Source organism: Oncorhynchus tshawytscha, linkage group LG06 (assembly GCF_018296145.1).
Source record: "Oncorhynchus tshawytscha isolate Ot180627B linkage group LG06, Otsh_v2.0, whole genome shotgun sequence".
Taxonomy (NCBI): Eukaryota; Metazoa; Chordata; class Actinopteri; order Salmoniformes; family Salmonidae; genus Oncorhynchus; species Oncorhynchus tshawytscha.
Window position 1 is genome coordinate 40612792 of NC_056434.1, and position 18875 is coordinate 40631666.

Consider the following 18875-nt stretch of genomic DNA (forward strand, 5'->3'; position numbering starts at 1 on the left):
TAAGTTAGTCTAACCAGCTAACCCAATATAGCTGACATGGGCTAATTGAGTGACTGTCAGTAACTAACATAACAAGTGTGATGTACACCTACATTTCAGAATTGCACCTTACTGTTCTAACTCTCTTTTTTTATAAATACATTTATTTTGGGAAATTGATCCACAGGGGTATGCCAGTTTTACATCCCTGAAGTAGTTTCCGTTTGGCATTGTAGTCACTGTAACAATTCAAAGCAGTAACAAACCTCAGAAATGCCTGAGGTGTGTGTGATTTTGAGTTTGGAACCCATGACCGTTTGGCTCCTGAAAAGTTGAATTTGACGGCTAGGGGTTTACCCTTACACGTAATTATGACTATATAGTCGGCGTGTGTGTTCTCTACGAGAGGGTTGTATACATATACTGTAAGTGGCACGCGTTCGGGCGTTGGTGCCAGGTTCCTTCTTTTCAGAGCTCTTTGGTGGACATTTTGATGTTCTTGCAGGAAAATCTTGAGCATGGCCTCTCTTTTTCCACATTGAAGGTTTATATGGCAGCTATCTCAGTGTGACATGTAAAGACTGACGCTTCTATCCCAGCATCTCATCCTGTGATGGTACGCTTCCTGAAAGGTGTGTATCGGCTCAGACCAGTGTCTAAGCTTATGGCACTGACCTGGGACGTTATTTGGTCGTTTGACGCTCTGTGTGAGCCTCTGTTTGAACCATTGGAGTCTGTGGAACTGAAACTCCATTCCTACAAGACTGCCCTGCTCATGGCCTTGGCGACGGCCAAGCCTGTTGGGGATCTCCATGCGCTGTCAGTACACCTTCCTGTTTGGAATTCTCGCCTGGTGACGCCAAATCGATGTTATGTCCTAATGCAGCTTTTGCTCCCAATGTTATGCCTATTTCTTACAGGTCCCTGGCTTTCGAGCTGTTCCCTTTCTCACCTCCTCCACTTGCTTCCAGTGAACAACGGAGATTGCATGTCCTGTGTCCGATGCGTGCTTTACACACGTATATGGGTAGGACCAAGGACAATCCGTTTTTAGACCAGCCTTTTGTCTGTTTTTCTAATCCAGCGGGCGCAAAACCGGACAGGAAGATCGATCAATCAAATATATTTGTAAATCCCTTTTTACATCCGCCAATGTCACAAAGTACTATACAGAAACCCAACCTAAAATCCCAAACAGCAAGCAATGCAGATGTAGATCACGTCAGTGACTCAATCCACTCAATCCACCAGTGACGCACCCCTCCTAGGGATGACATGGAAGAGCACTAGTAAGCCAGTGACTCAGCCCCCATAATACGGTAAGATGCTTGCCATTCACTTTCGCACCCCTGGGCCAGACTACGCTTAATCATAGGACCTACTGAAGAGATGAGTCTTCAGTAAAGACTGAAAGGTCAAGACCGAGCCTGCATCTCTCACACAGATAGGCAAAGCCCTGCCCATATACATATGTTTGCTTAGAAATTCTAGGGACAATAAGGAGGCTTGCGTCTTGAGACTGTAGCGTACGTGTAGGTATGTACGGCAGGACCAAATCGTAGAGATATGTAGGAGCAAGCCCATGTATTGCTTTCTAGGTTAGCAGTAAAACATTGAAATCAGCCCCAGTCTTAACAGGAAGCCAGCCAGAGGCTAGCACTGGAGTAATACGATCACATTTTTTGGTTCTAGTCAAATTTCTAGCAGACATGTTTAGCACTAACTGAAGTTTATTTAGTGCTTTATCCAGGTAGCCGGAAAGTAGGGCATTGCAGTAGTCTATTCTAGAAGTGACAAAAGCATCGATGAACTTTTCTGCATCATTTTTTTACCAGAAGTTTCAGATTTTTGCAATCAGAAGAGATCAGGGTCCAGAGTCATAGGGGGTCCTTCACAGTTTTATTTGACACGAATGTACAACCATCAAGATTACTTGTCAAAACCAACAGCAGATTTCTTTGTTTCTTGGGATCTAGAACTAGCATCTCTGAGTTTAAAAGGAAAGAATTTGTCGCCATCCACTTCCTGAGACGTATACTACGTAAACTCACAAATCCCACCTCACTTCTCAACACATTGAATAGAAGGGCATTTTCCCTATCGACTGTTTATTGAATCATGGGATCAAGCGGGGATGTCACACGATTGGTTGCCACTTGCATGTCAAATCCGGGCAATCACGAGCATGATCAAAGATTATGGCACGGACAGTAGAGCCATAATAGAGCCTTATTCAACACAGCTCATTCTCAACAAGCAAACAAACCGTGAGGTGTGAAAACATGTGCCATAAATACAGGCTGGTCCTAAGAAAGACAAACATCTGATTATATCTGTTTTAGATTTAAAGATTCGTTTTTCACTAAATGAATTGTTCTATTTTTGTGAATGCCCTGAATTGAGACTGTTAAAGTGCGAGTTTGTACAGTAGGCCTAAAGCCCACCTTATTGTTGTTGTGTGGTGGCATTGAGTGGAAGTGAAATACTGTTCTGTGCTTTGGTTCGAGTCAACCTCCATTGCTCCTGTCCCAGTTTAAAATATCAAGTCTTATCCAGGGTAGATTTTTAGATTTACTAATTTTTCTTTCCTTTTCTGTCCTGCTCAGCTATCACATTGCATGCAGCTTTCATATCCTTTTAGAAGTTTGTTTTTCAACTTTTTGGGGGTTAATGACGAAGGTGTTTTTTGCCTTTAAGACAGACAGGTGTGTGTAAGCGTGTGAATGAGAAGCCTAACCATTAAACATAAAGTGTCACCGGTAACCTGTTAGTCTAGCCACACTTAAAAACTTCTTTGGGATCAGTATCCCTTCCACGGGATGGGTGAGATAACGAAGGCTAATGCAAATAGCGTGAGGTTGTAAGTAACAAGAAAATTTCACAGTACATAGACATATCTTATATTGTCAGAAAGCTTAAATTATTGTTAATCTAACTGCACTGTCCAATTTACAGTAGCTGTTACAGTGACATAATACCATACTATTGTTTGAGGAGAGTGCAAAATTTTTAACATGAAACGTTATTAATAAACATATTGGGCACAATTTGGCAGTCTTGATACAACATTTTAAACAGAAATGCAATGGTTCATTGGATCAGTCTTAAACGTTGCACATACACTGCTGCCATCTAGTGGACAAAATCTAAATTGCACTTGGGCTGGAATAATACATTATGGGCTTTCTCTTGCATTTCAAATATGATGGTACAAAAAAAATACAAAAGAATGGTTGGTTTCTTTTCTTTTCCCTGATCTATTCTGTTATATTCTCCTACATTCCTTTCACATTTCCACAAAGTTCAAAGTGTTTCCTTTCAAATGTTACCGAGAAGATGCATATCCTTGCTTCAGGTCCTGAGCTACAGGCAGTTAGATTTGGGTATGTAATTTTAGACGAAAATTTGAAAAAATGGGGTCTATCCTTAAGAGGTATTAAGCAAGGCCATTTACAGTAGCTGTGGGCTCTGAGAAGCGCTATTTGTTCAGAAGGGAGGCTAGTTAGGGACACATTCACAGTGACACATTCATCTACAGCTTCAAAATATAATATCCGGCTACCCGGATAAAGCACTAAATAAACTTCAGTTCGTGCTAAATACTGCTGTTAGAATCGTGGCTAGAACCAAAAAAATGTATCATATTACTCCAGTGCTAGCCTCCCTACACTGGCTTCCTGTCAAGGCAAGGGTTGATTTCAAGGTTTAACTGCTAACCTACAAAGCATTGCATGGGCTTGCTCCTACCTATCTCTCTGATTTGGTCCTGCCGTACATACCTACACGTACGCTACGGTCACAAGACGCAGGCCTCCTTAATTGTCCTTAGAATTTCTAAGCAAACAGCTGGAGGCAGGGCTTTCTCCTATAGAGCTCCATTTTTATGGAATGGTCTGCCTACCCATGTGAGAGACGCAAACTCGATCTCAACCTTTAAGTCTTTACTGAAGACTCATCTCTTCAGTGGGTCATATGATTGAGTGTAGTCTGGCCCGGGAGTGTGAAGGTGAACGGAAAGGCTCTGGAGCAACAAACCTCCCTTGCTGTCTCTGCCTGGCCGGTTCCCCTCTTTCCACTGGGATTCTCTGCCTCTAACCCTATTACAAGGGCTGAGTCACTGGCTTACTGGTGCTCTTTCATGCCGTCCCTAGGAGGGGTGCATCACTTGAGTGGGTTGAGTCACTGATTTGATCATCCTGTCTGGGTTGGCGCCCCCCCTTGGGTTGTGTCGTGGCAGAGATCTTTGTGGGCTATACTCGGCCTTGTCTCAGGATGGTAAGTTGGTGGTTGAAGTTTCCCTCTAGTGTTGTGGGGGCTGTGCTTTGGCAAAGTGGGTGGGGTTATATCCTTCCTGTTTGGCCCTTTCCGGGGGTATCAACGGATGGTGTCTCCTGACCCCTCCTGTCTCAGCCTTCAGTATGTATGCTGCAGTAGTTTATGTGTCGGGGGGCTAGGGTCAGTTTGTTATACAGTATCTGGAGTACTTCTCCTGTCTTATCCAGTGTCCTGTGTGAATTTAAGTATGCTCTCTCTCATTCTCTCTCTCTGTTTCTTTCTCTCTTGGAGGACCTGAGCCTTAGGACCATGCCTCAGGACTACCTGGCATGATGACTCCTTGCTGTCCCCAGTCCACCTGGCCATGCTGCTACTCCAGTTTCAACTGTTCTGCCTGCGGCGATGGAATCCTGACCTGTTCACCGGACGTGTTACCTGTCCCAGACCTATTATTTGACCATGCTGGTCATTTATGAACATTTGAACATATTGGCCATGTTCTGTTATAATCTCCACCCGGCACAGCCAGAAGAGGACTAGCCACCCCTCATAGCCTGGTTCCTCTCTAGGTTTCTTCCTAGGTTTTGGCCTTTCTAGGGAGTTTTTCCTAGCCAACGTGCTTCAACACCTGCATTGCTTGCTGTTTGTGGTTTTAGGCTGGGTTTCTGTACAGCACTTTGAGATATCAGCTGATGTATAATATCAGCTGATGGCTACATAAACACATTTGATTTGATTTGATTCACAATCACCTTTGTCTGTTTTTTTATATATCTGTTTTGTTTGTTTTATTGGTGGGCTTATTATGAGGCACTTAAATTTTCAAGGCATTCTTGCTGCTTCAACAGTTCTGGTTTGTGGCAGAGAATACATCTCTCCAAGCTGTCTTGTAAAAAAGGTTTTTAATAAACATTATTTTCCTTTTACCACAGTTGTCTTTTGGTACACATGCACATGTGCACACTACATATGAAATCAATGTTGTTGTTGTTTCCTGTCTGTACAAATGTACTCTTTCAATCCATAGACTTACTTCGTCAACATCCCTGTAAGGCTAAAAACTAGGTCACTCATGACTACAGCTGCTTTTTGGGTAATTACTTTTATCTCAACCTCACTCCTTCCCACTCCTCCTTTTTGCCTCCGTACTAGAGGGATTACATTTCCCTAATTTCTCAAATGTGATGATAGGGCACTGGTAAGTGTGATTAAGTGTGCCCAGGGTAAGCTGGGATAGTCCCGTATTCATAAAGCACCTCGGAGTAGGAGTGCTGATCTAGGACTAGTTTTGCCTTCCAAATCATGACAAATAAAATGACATAGACGGGAGGGACCTGATCCTAGGTCAGCACTGCTACTCTAAGATGCTTTGTGAATACAGGCCCAGGTGTATATATAAAGTCAGCACTGTGGAGGATCCATTCTGTTGAGGATGGGACGAGCTGCCTCTCTACCCTGCAGGAGAGGAACCACCTATGTCACAGAGCTCTATGAGTGGTTAAGGTAAGACTTGTATCTAATTTTATCTACATTCAAAATATCAATTTGTGTTTTAAAGATCTTAATTGATTGTTATTTTAAGGACTTCTGAAGTTAAATATTGATTTTGTCTGGTTCATGAATGATGGCAGTCAACTATAGATGGGTTGGTTGTTTAGCAAAGAAACTGATGCGTGCTCAACTATGGGGCAACATAGACGGGGTTGGATTTGATTGTTGACAACATGTAAACTATATTTTGTCTTCAATGTTTATTGAAAACATAAATAAATGTGCACAGTGAGCACTTGTTGTCTCTCAAATACATTGTACAGTTGTTTTTTAGCTAGCCAGCAAATGTTTTGCCATATTAGCATAGACTTGAAATCAGTCAAAACAGCTAAAAACAAGACATGGTATCAACAACATAAAACTAGCTAACACGAGCTACCTACGATTCTCCACATGGCAGCTTCTTGTCATTGTTGCTAGCTATCGGGCCATCCAGAATCACAACATCACACAGACTTCTGCCCCATTGAAGTGTTTGCATCGTTTATAGATAACCACTTAGAAAAGTGACCATAAAAACCAAAGCCCATTCAACTAAAGGCAAGAAAAGCAATCTACTGTATTACACATTGAACCTCATGTAGATTTAGAAATCCATTGAACAGTTTAATGACAAAAGTATTTAAAATTATAAGTCTATTTCAGAAAAGGACAGTGAAAAGTCAAATTGTACACTTCTGTTAAAAGTCTCAAATAGCTACAATTGTTTGCAATTTTCCATCAATCTTTTGCTGGACGGCTTAAATAGAAGTGTCCTGAAATGGCTTCCCACTGAGCACACACTGGTTGAATCAATGTTGTTTCCACATCATTACAATAACATGAGTTTGAACCAACCTGGAATAGACGCTGAATTGACGTCTGTGCCCAGTGGGTTATCAGTGATAGTTTAGCCTAATTACCCTAACACTCACCTGCCAGGATGTAAAGAAGCTTTCAGCCTTATTAAACCACTCCAGGTTATTAAAGAGCCACTGTTGAAGCTGTTTTTTTGACTTAGCTGTCTAAGGCACAGCATCTCAGTGCAAGAGGCGTCACTAAAGTACCTGGTTTGAATCCAGGCTGCATCCCATCAGGCCGTGATTGGGAGTCCCATTGGACGGCGCACAATTGTCCCAGCATCGTCCGGGTTTGGCCGGTGTAGGCCGTCATTAGAATTAATAATTTGTGAACTGACTTGCCAAGTTAAATAAATAAATAATAATACATGTAAATCCATTATTCACGATACATCTGAGTCTATATAATTTTACACTGTTGATTGATGAGATCTACTTTTATCATTAAGAGGAGTAAATCTTTCCATTTTAAAACATTTTTGTCTGTGTTCTTTCTTTGCTTGTGTTTATTTGTGATAGAACATTTATGAATGAGTGCCCTAGTGGACTGATCACTCTGCATGAGTTCCGGAGACACTTCTGTAAGGGTACTGTGGGCAATGAGTCAGCTGAGTATGCGGAGCAGATATTCCGTACCTTGGATAATAATGGGGTAGGCACCAAAAACAAACTTTTCTCATCTTTACGTCTTTTTACGTTTCTTATCTTTAATTCTTTCCCGTCTGAAAATCTGAAAAGTGTTAGCCATCCTTAAAACAGACTGCATATCAGCTCTGTATAGGTGCACTGCTATTGACATATTTCTTTACAAAATACTGGAAATAATTTACATTGTGTACCTGTGTAGTATCACACTAACTATTCTATAACAACATTGTATTAATATGTTGCTAGTAAGTTAGAAATGTACTACAAATAATTTCCTGGTAATTGCATAGTAGTGGAATTAAACATTATTTGGTTATTGCACAAGTGGAATTGGGAACAGGCGTTACCACACAGGTATAAGGGAAACTTAATGTAAAGATTTACTGGAATGCTTATCACTGTGTGTGAAACTGAGTTTCTGTGGTTATCCACAGGATGGGGTTGTTGACTTCCGGGAGTATGTGAAAGCCATCAGTATGCTGATTGAAGGTACCCCAGTGGAGAAACTACGCTGGTCCTTTAAACTCTACGATAAAGACAAAGATGGAGCCATATCACGCAGGGAGATGCTGGAGATCATGCAGGTAGGTCCTAACCATAGATATATAACATAATACATTATATTTCATTTTGTGGTTCCAACTGGAAGGTGCAATGCTAGGACACAGTGGGAGGATGCAAATTGAACAATGTTACTGTTCTTTACCTTTACTCAAAAAATATTTGCTCAAATTCAGAGTACCTCTCAGGATAATTCATGACTGGAATTTGTGTGGCTGCTGTGGGAGCCTACTGGCACTGCTTTGCACTGGCAGTGGCACTTGCACTAGCGGCATTCATAGCAGACATAACTGTGCTTGTTGTTATTCACTAGATGGCGCTAGATGTCCAATTTCACAACAATGTGTATGATCTCTGTTTACAGGCTGTGTACAAGATGAGCGTGGCAGCCTCACTCACCAAGCCTAACCCGCTTACAGCTGAGGAGTGCACCAACAGGATATTTGCAAGATTGGATAAAGACAACAATGGTGAGGACTGCACAGAAACCATTCCAAAAACAGACATAATCCTAATTTACGGTTATAAAACTTTTAGCATCCTCAGCTGGTTACCTATTGCTGCCATTATTCTGCTTCTACTGTAATCATCCACCCCTGCCTTGAACTCTATGTTCTGGGACTTGTGATTGTATCTTAGTCTTGTGAGTGTGCAGCCAATACAAGGCTGTAAACATATTTTTTATTATTCTATTCTATTCAGCCATCATCAGCCTGGAGGAGTTCATCGAGGGGGCCCTGGATGATGAGTGGATAAGGGAAATGCTGGAGTGTGACCCCAACACTGTGAAGGTTGAGAGGCCCCCCAAGGGCCACATCTTGCTTTAGTAAGGACAGACAGAGAGGTGCTGTGGATCCAGAGTTTCGTTTCATTCTACCTTGGATGTCAGCTGATGAACTGAACTGGGCTGAGACAATATATGTAATCTAGCTATATTTGTAATGCTTCAACTGTTTCCAAAAGCCAAAACTACATGAAAGTGTTTACATGGCGTTACAGGTCTTGAGCGCATTTCTATAGCCTACTACCATTTCTGAACAAAATGCCATTCTATTAATTAGGTTTAAGATGTGATTTTTTTCTTACTTTGTGTAAGCTATACATATTTATTTGATTTTTTTTGCCGTTTTATTCTGTCCTCACACTATTTAAAAAGGCTCATTAGTGTTTTCTAGCTGACATTTATTTCACATTATGTAGTTTTACTCTGTCCTCTTGTATAACAACACTTATTTTAGCAGTGTCTGTGTCTGAGACATAATACAAGCCAAATAAAATGTGTGGGAAATGGCATCTTAGTTATCCCTTATATTTACGAGCAGAAAGAAGGACGATAAAACACTGACATTTGTAAAGTAACGATGAAATACATTTACAGACAATTTCCCTTCAGACCACATGGGAACATCTTGCTTTTTCAAAGTTGATTGACAGGCACATCCGAAACACGGAAAAGATCCCAGAGAAATGACTCTTCCCAAACCAATCCAATCCGGAGCGGGGCGGGATGTACATTCAATGACGTTTCCACTTTCCAACTTTCCACTCAACTCCCATTTTTGACATGGCGTAGGGAAGAGGCAACGCAGCGGGCAGGCATTGTAGCGGGAAAACCGTGATCAGTTGATAAAGTAGAGGCATTTCTATGTTTTTATTTCAGTAGGTTGATATACATTTGCAAGTTGTAACTAAGAGTCAAGCAGAGTTTAGGTAAGTGCGACATTTACGCAGTTTTGTATCCATCTAACTCTGTCTTATTGCGTAGCGTCTGCTGTGATTCAACGCAGAAGTTGGCAACAACGTTGACAGACGTTGTAATGTTACTGTTATCCGTCTCGTTCTAATCTTTGCCATTTTAATAATGGCATTGTTTCAATATTATCTTTGCACGTTGATTTATTTGCCAGGGAACTTGTCTTAATCATTTTCGAGTAATTGCTTCTACAGTTATTTGCCTTCAGACAGCATTTATTTTGATCCAGTGAATGCATTTAGCCTACGTCAAAGGAGTTTGTTCCAGTGAAAAGTAGTAATAATTAAAACCTAAGATACAATGTAGTCAGCAACGTGGCTTGTCCCTACATTGCTTTTGTTAGGTTTGAAGTATTATAACATTTCACTACAGACAGCTACAGACCGCTTTGAGATGCTTTCAAACACTTGCGGCCATTCATCAATAGCATGTTAACGATTTTGCAACACAGACAGCAGTGTTTTTACAGATTGCCACGAATGTTCTCACCCAGATTCAGCTTGATAAATAGTTTTCTCTAACCTTACAGGGTAGAGTTTATAGACCTAGACACAATCTCAACTGTAACTAATGATTTTCGTGGTTTGTTTTGGTCGATTGCTCATTGCTCCAATCCAGACAGTAGTCAAGTCAACTGTGATAATGACATGTTCTATTATATTCTGTTATATATATTTTTTAAATGTGTTAATATTTCTGCATTGGCTTTTCGGGTAGAGAATGCATCTCAAAAGGAGTCTACTGCAGCTAATAGCCAACTAGTCAAAGACAACACATTTTTGGTATCACTCACGGATGTTGGGCAAATTGAGGTAATGATTAGTTTGCCCCATATTCAGAGCACTGGTCTCCTCCTGTCTTTTTCCACAGATGTCCAACCCTGGTTCAAAAGTCAGGGAACCCCTTCATGTCAGAGGTTGTTCTCCTCTACACTGCACAATAGCAAATAGAAGTCGATGGTAAAATCAATCAGTTCAATGGCGTCCTTGGTATGTTCTCTTCTTATCAGGCATAGGTTACTTGGCTTTTGAGTATGACCTGTTCTAGAGCAGGCCAAATTGGAATGCTATTTTTTAAATTCCAAACTTGAACAACTGCTGAGTAATGTTAAAATAATGTCTTTCATGCTACCTAAAAGAGTAGCTATAAGTCCTCCAACCAACTGAACAAGGCATGCATGTGGCAAAACATAGACACTTCAGAACTCTGTAAAAAAAAAAAAAACGTATTCAGATGCTTGTCATCACATTCAAACTATTTATTTTAGCTCACAGCTGTCTCTGATTTTCTCTGAAACTTCATACTTTTTTGTTGTTGTAGCTCTTGTCTTGCACCATGTGCACATAAAAATGCCATAGAGATGCAGTATTCTTACAGTAAACTAAGCTATATATTGACATAGGGGAAGGCCCCTTTTTGATCATTAGCTTTTAACCATTCATATAGTTGTGTGGGGTATGAAATGTGTGATATATTTTCCCCCCTCACCCAGACCAGGTTTGAAATAGCTGGGAGTTTATTTCAGATCAGCCAGTGTCCTAGAGGCTGCCTGCCCTGGATGGCTCGACTGCATCTGCTGCCTGTGGAGAATAGAAATGCCATGATCACATGCAGGTGGGAATAACTCTGGACAGCTCTGAACTTGAGGACATCACAGGTGTAAATAGCAACTTGTTGCCATACTGGCACTGTGTGTGTGGCACGTACATTGACATATATAAATGGGGCATTTACAATAGAGAAATATACTAAAGAAAATCACATGTTGATTGATTGGGGAACCAAGTGTACAATAAAGACACAGCTAGAACACAGCTAATACTGCGTACTAAAATAAGGTGCTGAATAGCAAGAGCATGGCATGAAGTGAAAAAAAACCCACACTTTTCTGACAGTCAAGATCTAGGTAACCTCTAGTGCGCTGTCACATAATATTGTGATTACCTTCTCTGTCATTCATCCTCAGTACAGTGATACCAGTACTTTGCTATTTCCTGTGCTGGGGAGTACATTCCTTCTTTGAGCTAAGAGGAGAAGATCATAGGGTAAGAAAGCTAGGCTCAAAGTGGGTCAAACAGACTCAGTTCTGGGTTGTAAATGTGTAAAAGTGGTTTATTCAAGGCATATGTCTCAAGAAATGAAATCCTATGAGGAAAGCCAAGCGTATCTATGAAGAATGTCTTTGGTGGATCCAGCTCTGGCTGAATCAGATGTTTATGATTGAGTATTGTTAGATTTTCTATTATTTTAACATTGACTGGGTCAACAGTACTGTCCCTCCCTCCCTGGCAGTCTGGCAGAATACTGTGCAGCACACATGGGGATCGGTGCCAAGATCGTAAATTCCTCTCTCCCATGCGGACCTCTTTATTGCCAGAGAAACAACGCATAGCAATGCATTTCAGCTTAGTCTCTTGGGATTCAGAGCCAGCTCCCAGAGTTGCATGGCTGCCATAAATGCTTATTTTCTTCCCAGACGAGTGGCCCTCAGGCTAGTGTTTTTCTGAAGCATGTGCCAAGAGAGGGTTTTCTCTGTTAGTCAGACAGGCAGAGTTCAACATAGGACAGGGGTTTGTATGCTGTGCTCATCAGGGAACGCGGGGGAAATCGCTTTAAAACGCTTCGCCACTGAAATGAAAATGAGCATTTCTTATTGTCCAGGTTGTCCCTTCTTGTTTTAGTCCATTTTCTTCCATTTGGTGACAAATGAATGCGACCCAGGATGAGCTTGGTGCACTGTGGTGTGCAGAGGATGGGTTGTGATGCTTTCTCAGCCTGAAGGGCGCAAAGCTGGATCTGAAAAGCCATTAGTGAGATGATTACATGCCTGAAGTTGCTTCTTGAGGACAATAGTGTTTGTGAGTGACTGTTGAGCAATGTTTTTACTCAGTACAGTAGGTCTGAAAAGCATATTCAATCAGACAACTGCCATTACTGTGCAGTGTTGTCGCTTGGTATTGTCATTGTGATTTCTTTGCAACCGTCCCTATAGTCTTTGTTTGTCAGTTCAAACCCCCTTCAGCATCAACAACAGTTGATCGTGTGTCTTCTTGCACTTAGTAGTTATGGAACACACTAGGTGGTTCTCAATATGCATGCTACCGTGCACCACACGCTCATGCTCCTAGTGCATTCTCAGAGGATGTTCTCTTGAGTACGTTCTTGTGTGGAGAACGCATAAAACATTACATTTGAGAAGCACTCGCACTCCTCCTACTGTATTACCTCACTCTGCACCTCCCCATTCACTGGGTCGCAAGATAGTAATTCTTTGTAGCCAGCCAGCCCTATTGACTTGCTATGGACTTACCCATTCACTGAACCTTCTTCCAGCCAGGACAATGGCAACGATAGTCAAAATAAGATATACACAAAGCAAATGTTTTACTACACAACTATCAGCTAGCAAGATGTGAAATGTAATAAAGTAGCTAACCAGATACTTTAGCAGGAAAAAATGACCTAAAACTAATGTTATGTAAGGTAGATGTCAATTCTTTGTGGGTAGCTAGCTAACTAACAATTATTTGTGGCTATCTGGCAAGCTAACAGTAGTAGCTAGCCAGTTAGCCCTATTGACTTACGATCTACGCACACTACGGTGGGTATTGTAGGCAGGTAAAGATGTCAAAATTTAAATGGCATGTATTTATTAACATATCAAGATCAAATATTGTAGTCGGGCAACATTTAATTCCAAAGTTGGAGTGTAATACTGTCTCGCTTAAGCTCAAATAATGTCTGCCATTGATTTCAAGAAATGTTGTGTAATTCTTTGTGGTTGGGGCATATTTCTGGGCATACTTTCAGTTGAAGCTTGCATTGATGCATGCTTCAAAATATGTACAAACTGAGTACGCATTCGAGAAGTGCCCGCCGTGTTCTATTTCGCATACTTTCATTTGGACCATTCCGTGCTCCAATTTGCGTGTTTGGAGAATGGCAGTATGCAATTTGAGAAACACCCGCTGAGGCCTAGATGACTTTAAAATGATTTCAAATAGTATTTGAACCCATGTCTTGTACAGGCTGGCTGCAGACAGTTGTTCATGAGCGATGAGTGGAACATAGCTGCAGAGTAAAAGCATTACCGTCATTAAGCATGCTTTGTTAGGAAGTCTTGTCGAGCTGTTTCGTACACAGCACTAACACATTGAATGCATAGAGGCCTTGGAGGATGATTTAATGTCAGAACCGCTCAGATGGAAGTGTTCAGACATGATTCGTGAACTTGTGAACTTAAAGTGGATGACAAGTGGGCAGCAGGCTTCAGAGCAGTGAGCACATCTGGTGTGGAGATGCCTGTCTGTTTGAAGTGTGAGGGGCCAAGTGTTTGGCAGGTGTCAGCCAGGCAGGCCACTATTTGTCTTCAGGGATGTGCTGAAATAGGGGTTTTGAGTTGGGCTACATCACAGATTGTGTCTTTGACTTTGATTGAATAGCATCATGAGACATTGTAAACAAATTGCTCCCGCAGAAAGGATGCAGGACATGTGCAGTCTTAGCTGTGGATTGTTACGGCTGTTGGTTCTGTGACGTTGTGGCTTATTAGATCTTAGCCTTACTGTTAATTGTCCGGATTCTAGTTTTTCCATGGTTCCTCCAATGCACAGTGACAGCACTGCTATCACTAATAGCGTATTTGCCTCAACCTTTCATGGTCTTTCTGGATTGTGCTGAGTCGAGTGCAGTCTACCATCTAATTCTGTTTGTCTGACATGTGAAGAGACAAAATAAAAGCAGACTTGTGGACAAATTCCACCTTGAGACAAGTCAAGTTAATTCTCCACTCGCCCTCTGTGATTCTCTGAAGCTTTGAATGTCTGCAGCTTAGGCTAAATCATTGAAGATGCAACTTTTTACAAATAAACAGGACTGACTTTTGTTATATGCTTTATTGACAGTTTGTGTCACTGATGTTGATTGTCTTTGGCTCTGTGAAATGATTTAGTCCTATTTTTGGCCACCTGAGTTTTGGATTATTGCTTTTGAAATTACTTCAACCATGGGCCTAATACAAATCCCAACTATTTAGAAATGCGTATGCTTCTGAAAGTTAATCATTTTAGAGTTACCAGAAACTCTGGAATTACATTTCAGGGGGAGATTAAAGGGTTTTAGGCTCTTGGAAGTATTTAAAGTCATTCAAAGGATTTCTGTCAAACTTGCTGATTAGCCCCAAATTACAGTGCCTTCAGAAGTATTCACACCCCTTGACATTTATCACATTTTGTTGTAAGAGCCTGAATTAAAAATTGATTAAATTGAGATTTTCTGTCACTTACCTACACGCAATACCCCATCCATGTCAGTCATTTTTGTTTAAAACTGAAAGGTCTTGCATCATTAAGTATTCAACCACTTTATGGCAAGCCTACAGTGCATTCAGAAAGTATTGTACGGTCAACTGTGGGACCTTTCCAATCAGGCCTGATCATTGACAACGACGAGACAGAGACCTGGCCGTGTGGTGCCAGGACAACAACCTCTCCCTCAACGTGATCAAGACAAATGAGATGATTATGGACTACAGGAAAAGGAAGACCAAGCACGCCCCCATTCTCATCGACAGGGCTGTAGTGGAGCAGGTTGAGAGGGCACGACAAAACAGGAGACTGAAAAGATTTGGCATGGGTCCTCAGATCCCCCCCAAAAAAGCCAGACTACGGTTTGCAACTGCACATGGGAACAAAGATCATACTTTTTGGAGAAATGTCCTCTGGTCTGATGAAACAAAAATTGAACTGTTTGGCCATAATGACCATCGTTATGTTTGGAGGAAAAAGTGGGATGCTTGCAAGCCGAAGAACACCATCCCAACCGTGAAGCATTGGGGTGGCAGCATCGTGTTGTGGGGGTGCTTTGCTGCTGGAGGGATTGCTGCACTTCACAAAATAGATTGCATCATGAAGGAAGAAATTGATGTGGATATATTGAAGCAACATCTCAAGACGTCAGTCAGGAAGTTAAAGCTTGGTCGCAAATGGGTCTTCTAAATGGACAATGACCCCAAGCATACTGCCAAAGTTGTGGCAAAATGGCCTGACAACAAAGTCAAGGTATTGGAGTGGCCATCACAAAGCCCTGACCTCAATCCCTTAAATGTATTAGCAGAACTGAAAAATTGTGTGTGAGCAAGGAGGTCTACAAACCTGACTCAGTTACACCAGCTCTGTCAGGAGGAATGGGCCCAACTTATTGTGGGAAGCTACCCAGAACATTTGACCCAAGTTAAACAATTTAAAGGCAATGCTACCGAATACTAATTGAGCGTATGTAAACGTCTGACCCACTGGGAATGTGATGAAAGAAATAAAAGCTGAATAATAATCAATGAATAATCAATAATTCTCTCTACTATTATTCTGACATTTCACATTCTCTAAATTAAAGTGGTGATCCTAACTGACCTAAAACAGTGAATTTTTACTAGGATTAAATGTCAGGAATTGTGAAAAACTGAGTTTAAATGTATTTGGCTAAGGTGTATGTAAACTTCCGACTCCAACTGTAATTATAAATAAGTTGACCCTCAACTACTGTATGACTCTTTCAACATGCAACTGAAACGTTTGAAAGCTACAATTAATTTTATTACACCTGACAATACTGCAGAGTAATTTAAAGCCATTTGCAAATAACAAGTTGGATGCTTTGCAAAAACAACTTTGAATATCCATCTGAGGGTAAGTGTTCTTGTTTCAAACACATACTTTACCATCTTTGAAGGGATAGTTTTTTAATAATACAAACTAACATGATATTCCACCAACCTCGGGTGTAGTTGATTCAAGAAGGCAGTTTTGTGATATTTAGTTTCTTTTTGACACTTAAGAATTTTTTTTTTACTGTTAGGATTCTCAGTAAAACTTAACATGAATCTGTTCTTGTGCATGTTACAAGACTTTTCTAATTGCATTTTAATACCCTAGTAATGAGCTGAGATTTGTTACTACTGTATAGTGACTTTCTTATATCACTTATGTAATAACTCTATTATTATGCAATTATAAAGCTATTTCCAACATCTTATGTAACAACAATGTGATATTGTCATAATCCCAAAGTTACAACACGTGTAAGAACTAGATGTCAAGTGTTACTGTATTTCCTGATGTCTCAGTCCTGAAAATATATTTGTTAGTAATTTTGAAGCTGCCTAAGTGGTCTACTCAAATGTTGAGGTGATTCCATGACCCTAATGTATTTAATTGTAGGCTATAGGCTATATTAAGATTTATATCTAAGGGCCCTCCAAACCATGTGCTTATCATATATTTAGACTAATTTAATTTTAATTGACTTGTTTTTGGTTTTCCATCAAATATTTGGCTGCTGTCAAATACATATTTGTTTGATTTCAAATAACTTGCATATATTAAAATACCTTCAAATATTATTTGTTTTTCTGAGACCTGTATTTGAATATCAAAGAAAAAAATTGCCTTTTTAGTTGAAACTCTATATCAACTATATTCGACTACCTCAAGTATTTGAAAAGTTTGTATTTTCAAATAAACTACAACTTTTTTCTGCCCAGGTCTGGTGCCAAGTCGTCAGACGAGTCGTAACGGATATGAGCAATTGTCCTGATACAATTATGATCCGAGTTTTTATTTGATTTTATTATCCTTGATCAGGAACGCCTCTGGGTGACGGCAAACCTGTCTGCCCACTGTAAATTGAGGACACAGACACACACACACACCCCTCTGCACACTGTTATTAATCTGCCGCTTGTTTAAATCTATAAACATGCAGGAAGAATATTTTGCCAACCTCCTAGTTAGGCATATTAAAACACTTAAGTGTTTTACGATCATGAGTATCATCCGATCCGACTATCAACTGTCATTACGGATACAATTATGAGTATGGCCAGGTCGACACACCTCTAGTAAGGCAACAGCCGGTGAAGGAAAGCTCTCAGGAGTGTGTGACTCAGGAGTGGAGTATCACAGGCTCTGGAGAACACTGCACTGTGTGAGTGGGTCAGTGGGATGGTTGAAGTGGGCAGGACCACATCGACTCAAATCGTAAAGCAGTGTCCTAACATGCTGGACAGTTGAACTGATGGACTGATTCATTTTGAATGTAATTTTGACATAGAAAAGGCCTGTATTGTTACTTGCATTGATGAAGATTGTCAGAGCTGATATCGTGTGTGTGTGTGTGTGCGCAGCCTTTTGATCGGGAAGCTAGACTGAAAGAATGGCCCTGCTGTGCTTTTTTGGCATTTGTACAATCTATGGCCCAGAAGATGTTTCCTCACTGATCTCCAAAACAAAGTGTCCAGTGTCCATAGCGGCAGCTCACTCAGTGTCAATAAGTAGGCTAAATGTCTTAGTTCTTATCCTAAATGTGTCCAATGACCCACACCTGACAGGGTTACCCGGGGAACACAGGAAGGGCTGAACTTTGGCCAACATTTCACCTCAAGCACAACAAGGAAATCCTATTTCTCATTTGGATGTGAATATGAACCCCACCTCCTGCCTGTATTAAAACAACTGTGTCCGTGTTTGAACAGAAGCAACCATTTTAAGAGTGGGGAGAAAAAAAAAGGGGCTACTTGTGATGCTGCCGCACATTTACATTGTTTGTTATCCTCCTTCTGTGAGGGTCTTGTTCCAGCCAAAACGGTGTGTGAGTTTTCGTTTTCTTATTAATGAGTCTTAAACATGTGCACCCGTGGAAAAAAAACAACAACTCCCTATTACTGATTGTTGTTATGTACAGTCTAATTAAACCTGGAGTACTTCTCACAACACCACATGTCTTCTCTTCCTGGCCAAACTCTCTAACAGCTAAATCTATAATAAAATAGGTGTAAAATGTGTCATTTGAGAGTTTTCTCCTTTCATCCACTGAAGAACTTCCATCCCATTGCCTCTGTGCAGACTGGGTGTAATATCTGGGTGGATAGCTTATGAAATGACAGGCTTATCAACAGAGCTGCTCATTAAGGTGTACAGTAGGGAGCTGCTGCTGAGGCTTTGGTTTAAGACTGCTCTGGATTTGCTACATTGCTGCTCAAAAGTTGTTTAAAAGTTTGCTACTGAATCAAAGTATTTCAGGCTATTTGTATTAACCAACAGAGGAACATAACCTATGCACATCTTCAAAATCTCACCATGATTCTGGTCCAGTAAAGCCTACAGTTACAGTGCCTTCAAAGTATTCAGACCCATTGACTTTTTTTCCACATTTTGTTAGGTTACAGCCTTATTCTAGAATTGATTAAAAAAATGTTTTTCTCCCTCATCAAT

The 18875-nt window shown here is 40.8% G+C and overlaps 2 protein-coding genes across 5 annotated transcripts in view; both read left to right on the plus strand.

Moving 5' to 3' along the window:
* The first annotated feature begins 5570 nt into the window (after positions 1 to 5570).
* si:ch211-245j22.3 (uncharacterized protein LOC563798 homolog) lies at positions 5571 to 9146 on the plus strand. Its single transcript, XM_024398875.2, has 5 exons — positions 5571 to 5757; positions 7164 to 7296; positions 7727 to 7876; positions 8218 to 8323; positions 8556 to 9146. Exons 1-5 carry the CDS (start codon positions 5687 to 5689, stop codon positions 8678 to 8680), a joined length of 585 nt encoding a protein of 194 aa, XP_024254643.1. The 5' UTR covers positions 5571 to 5686; the 3' UTR covers positions 8681 to 9146.
* A 218-nt stretch (positions 9147 to 9364) lies between these two features.
* Positions 9365 to 18875, plus strand: part of LOC112232094 (liprin-beta-1) — a 74743-nt gene continuing 65232 nt past the window's right edge. The window contains exon 1 of one of the 4 annotated variants that reach the window (XM_024398891.2): positions 9365 to 9563. The gene's annotated coding sequence lies outside the window, so the exon portion shown is untranslated. The remainder of the gene's footprint in view (positions 9564 to 18875) is intronic. The other 3 variants (XM_024398892.2, XM_024398893.2, XM_024398894.2) reach the window with 3 other exon arrangements.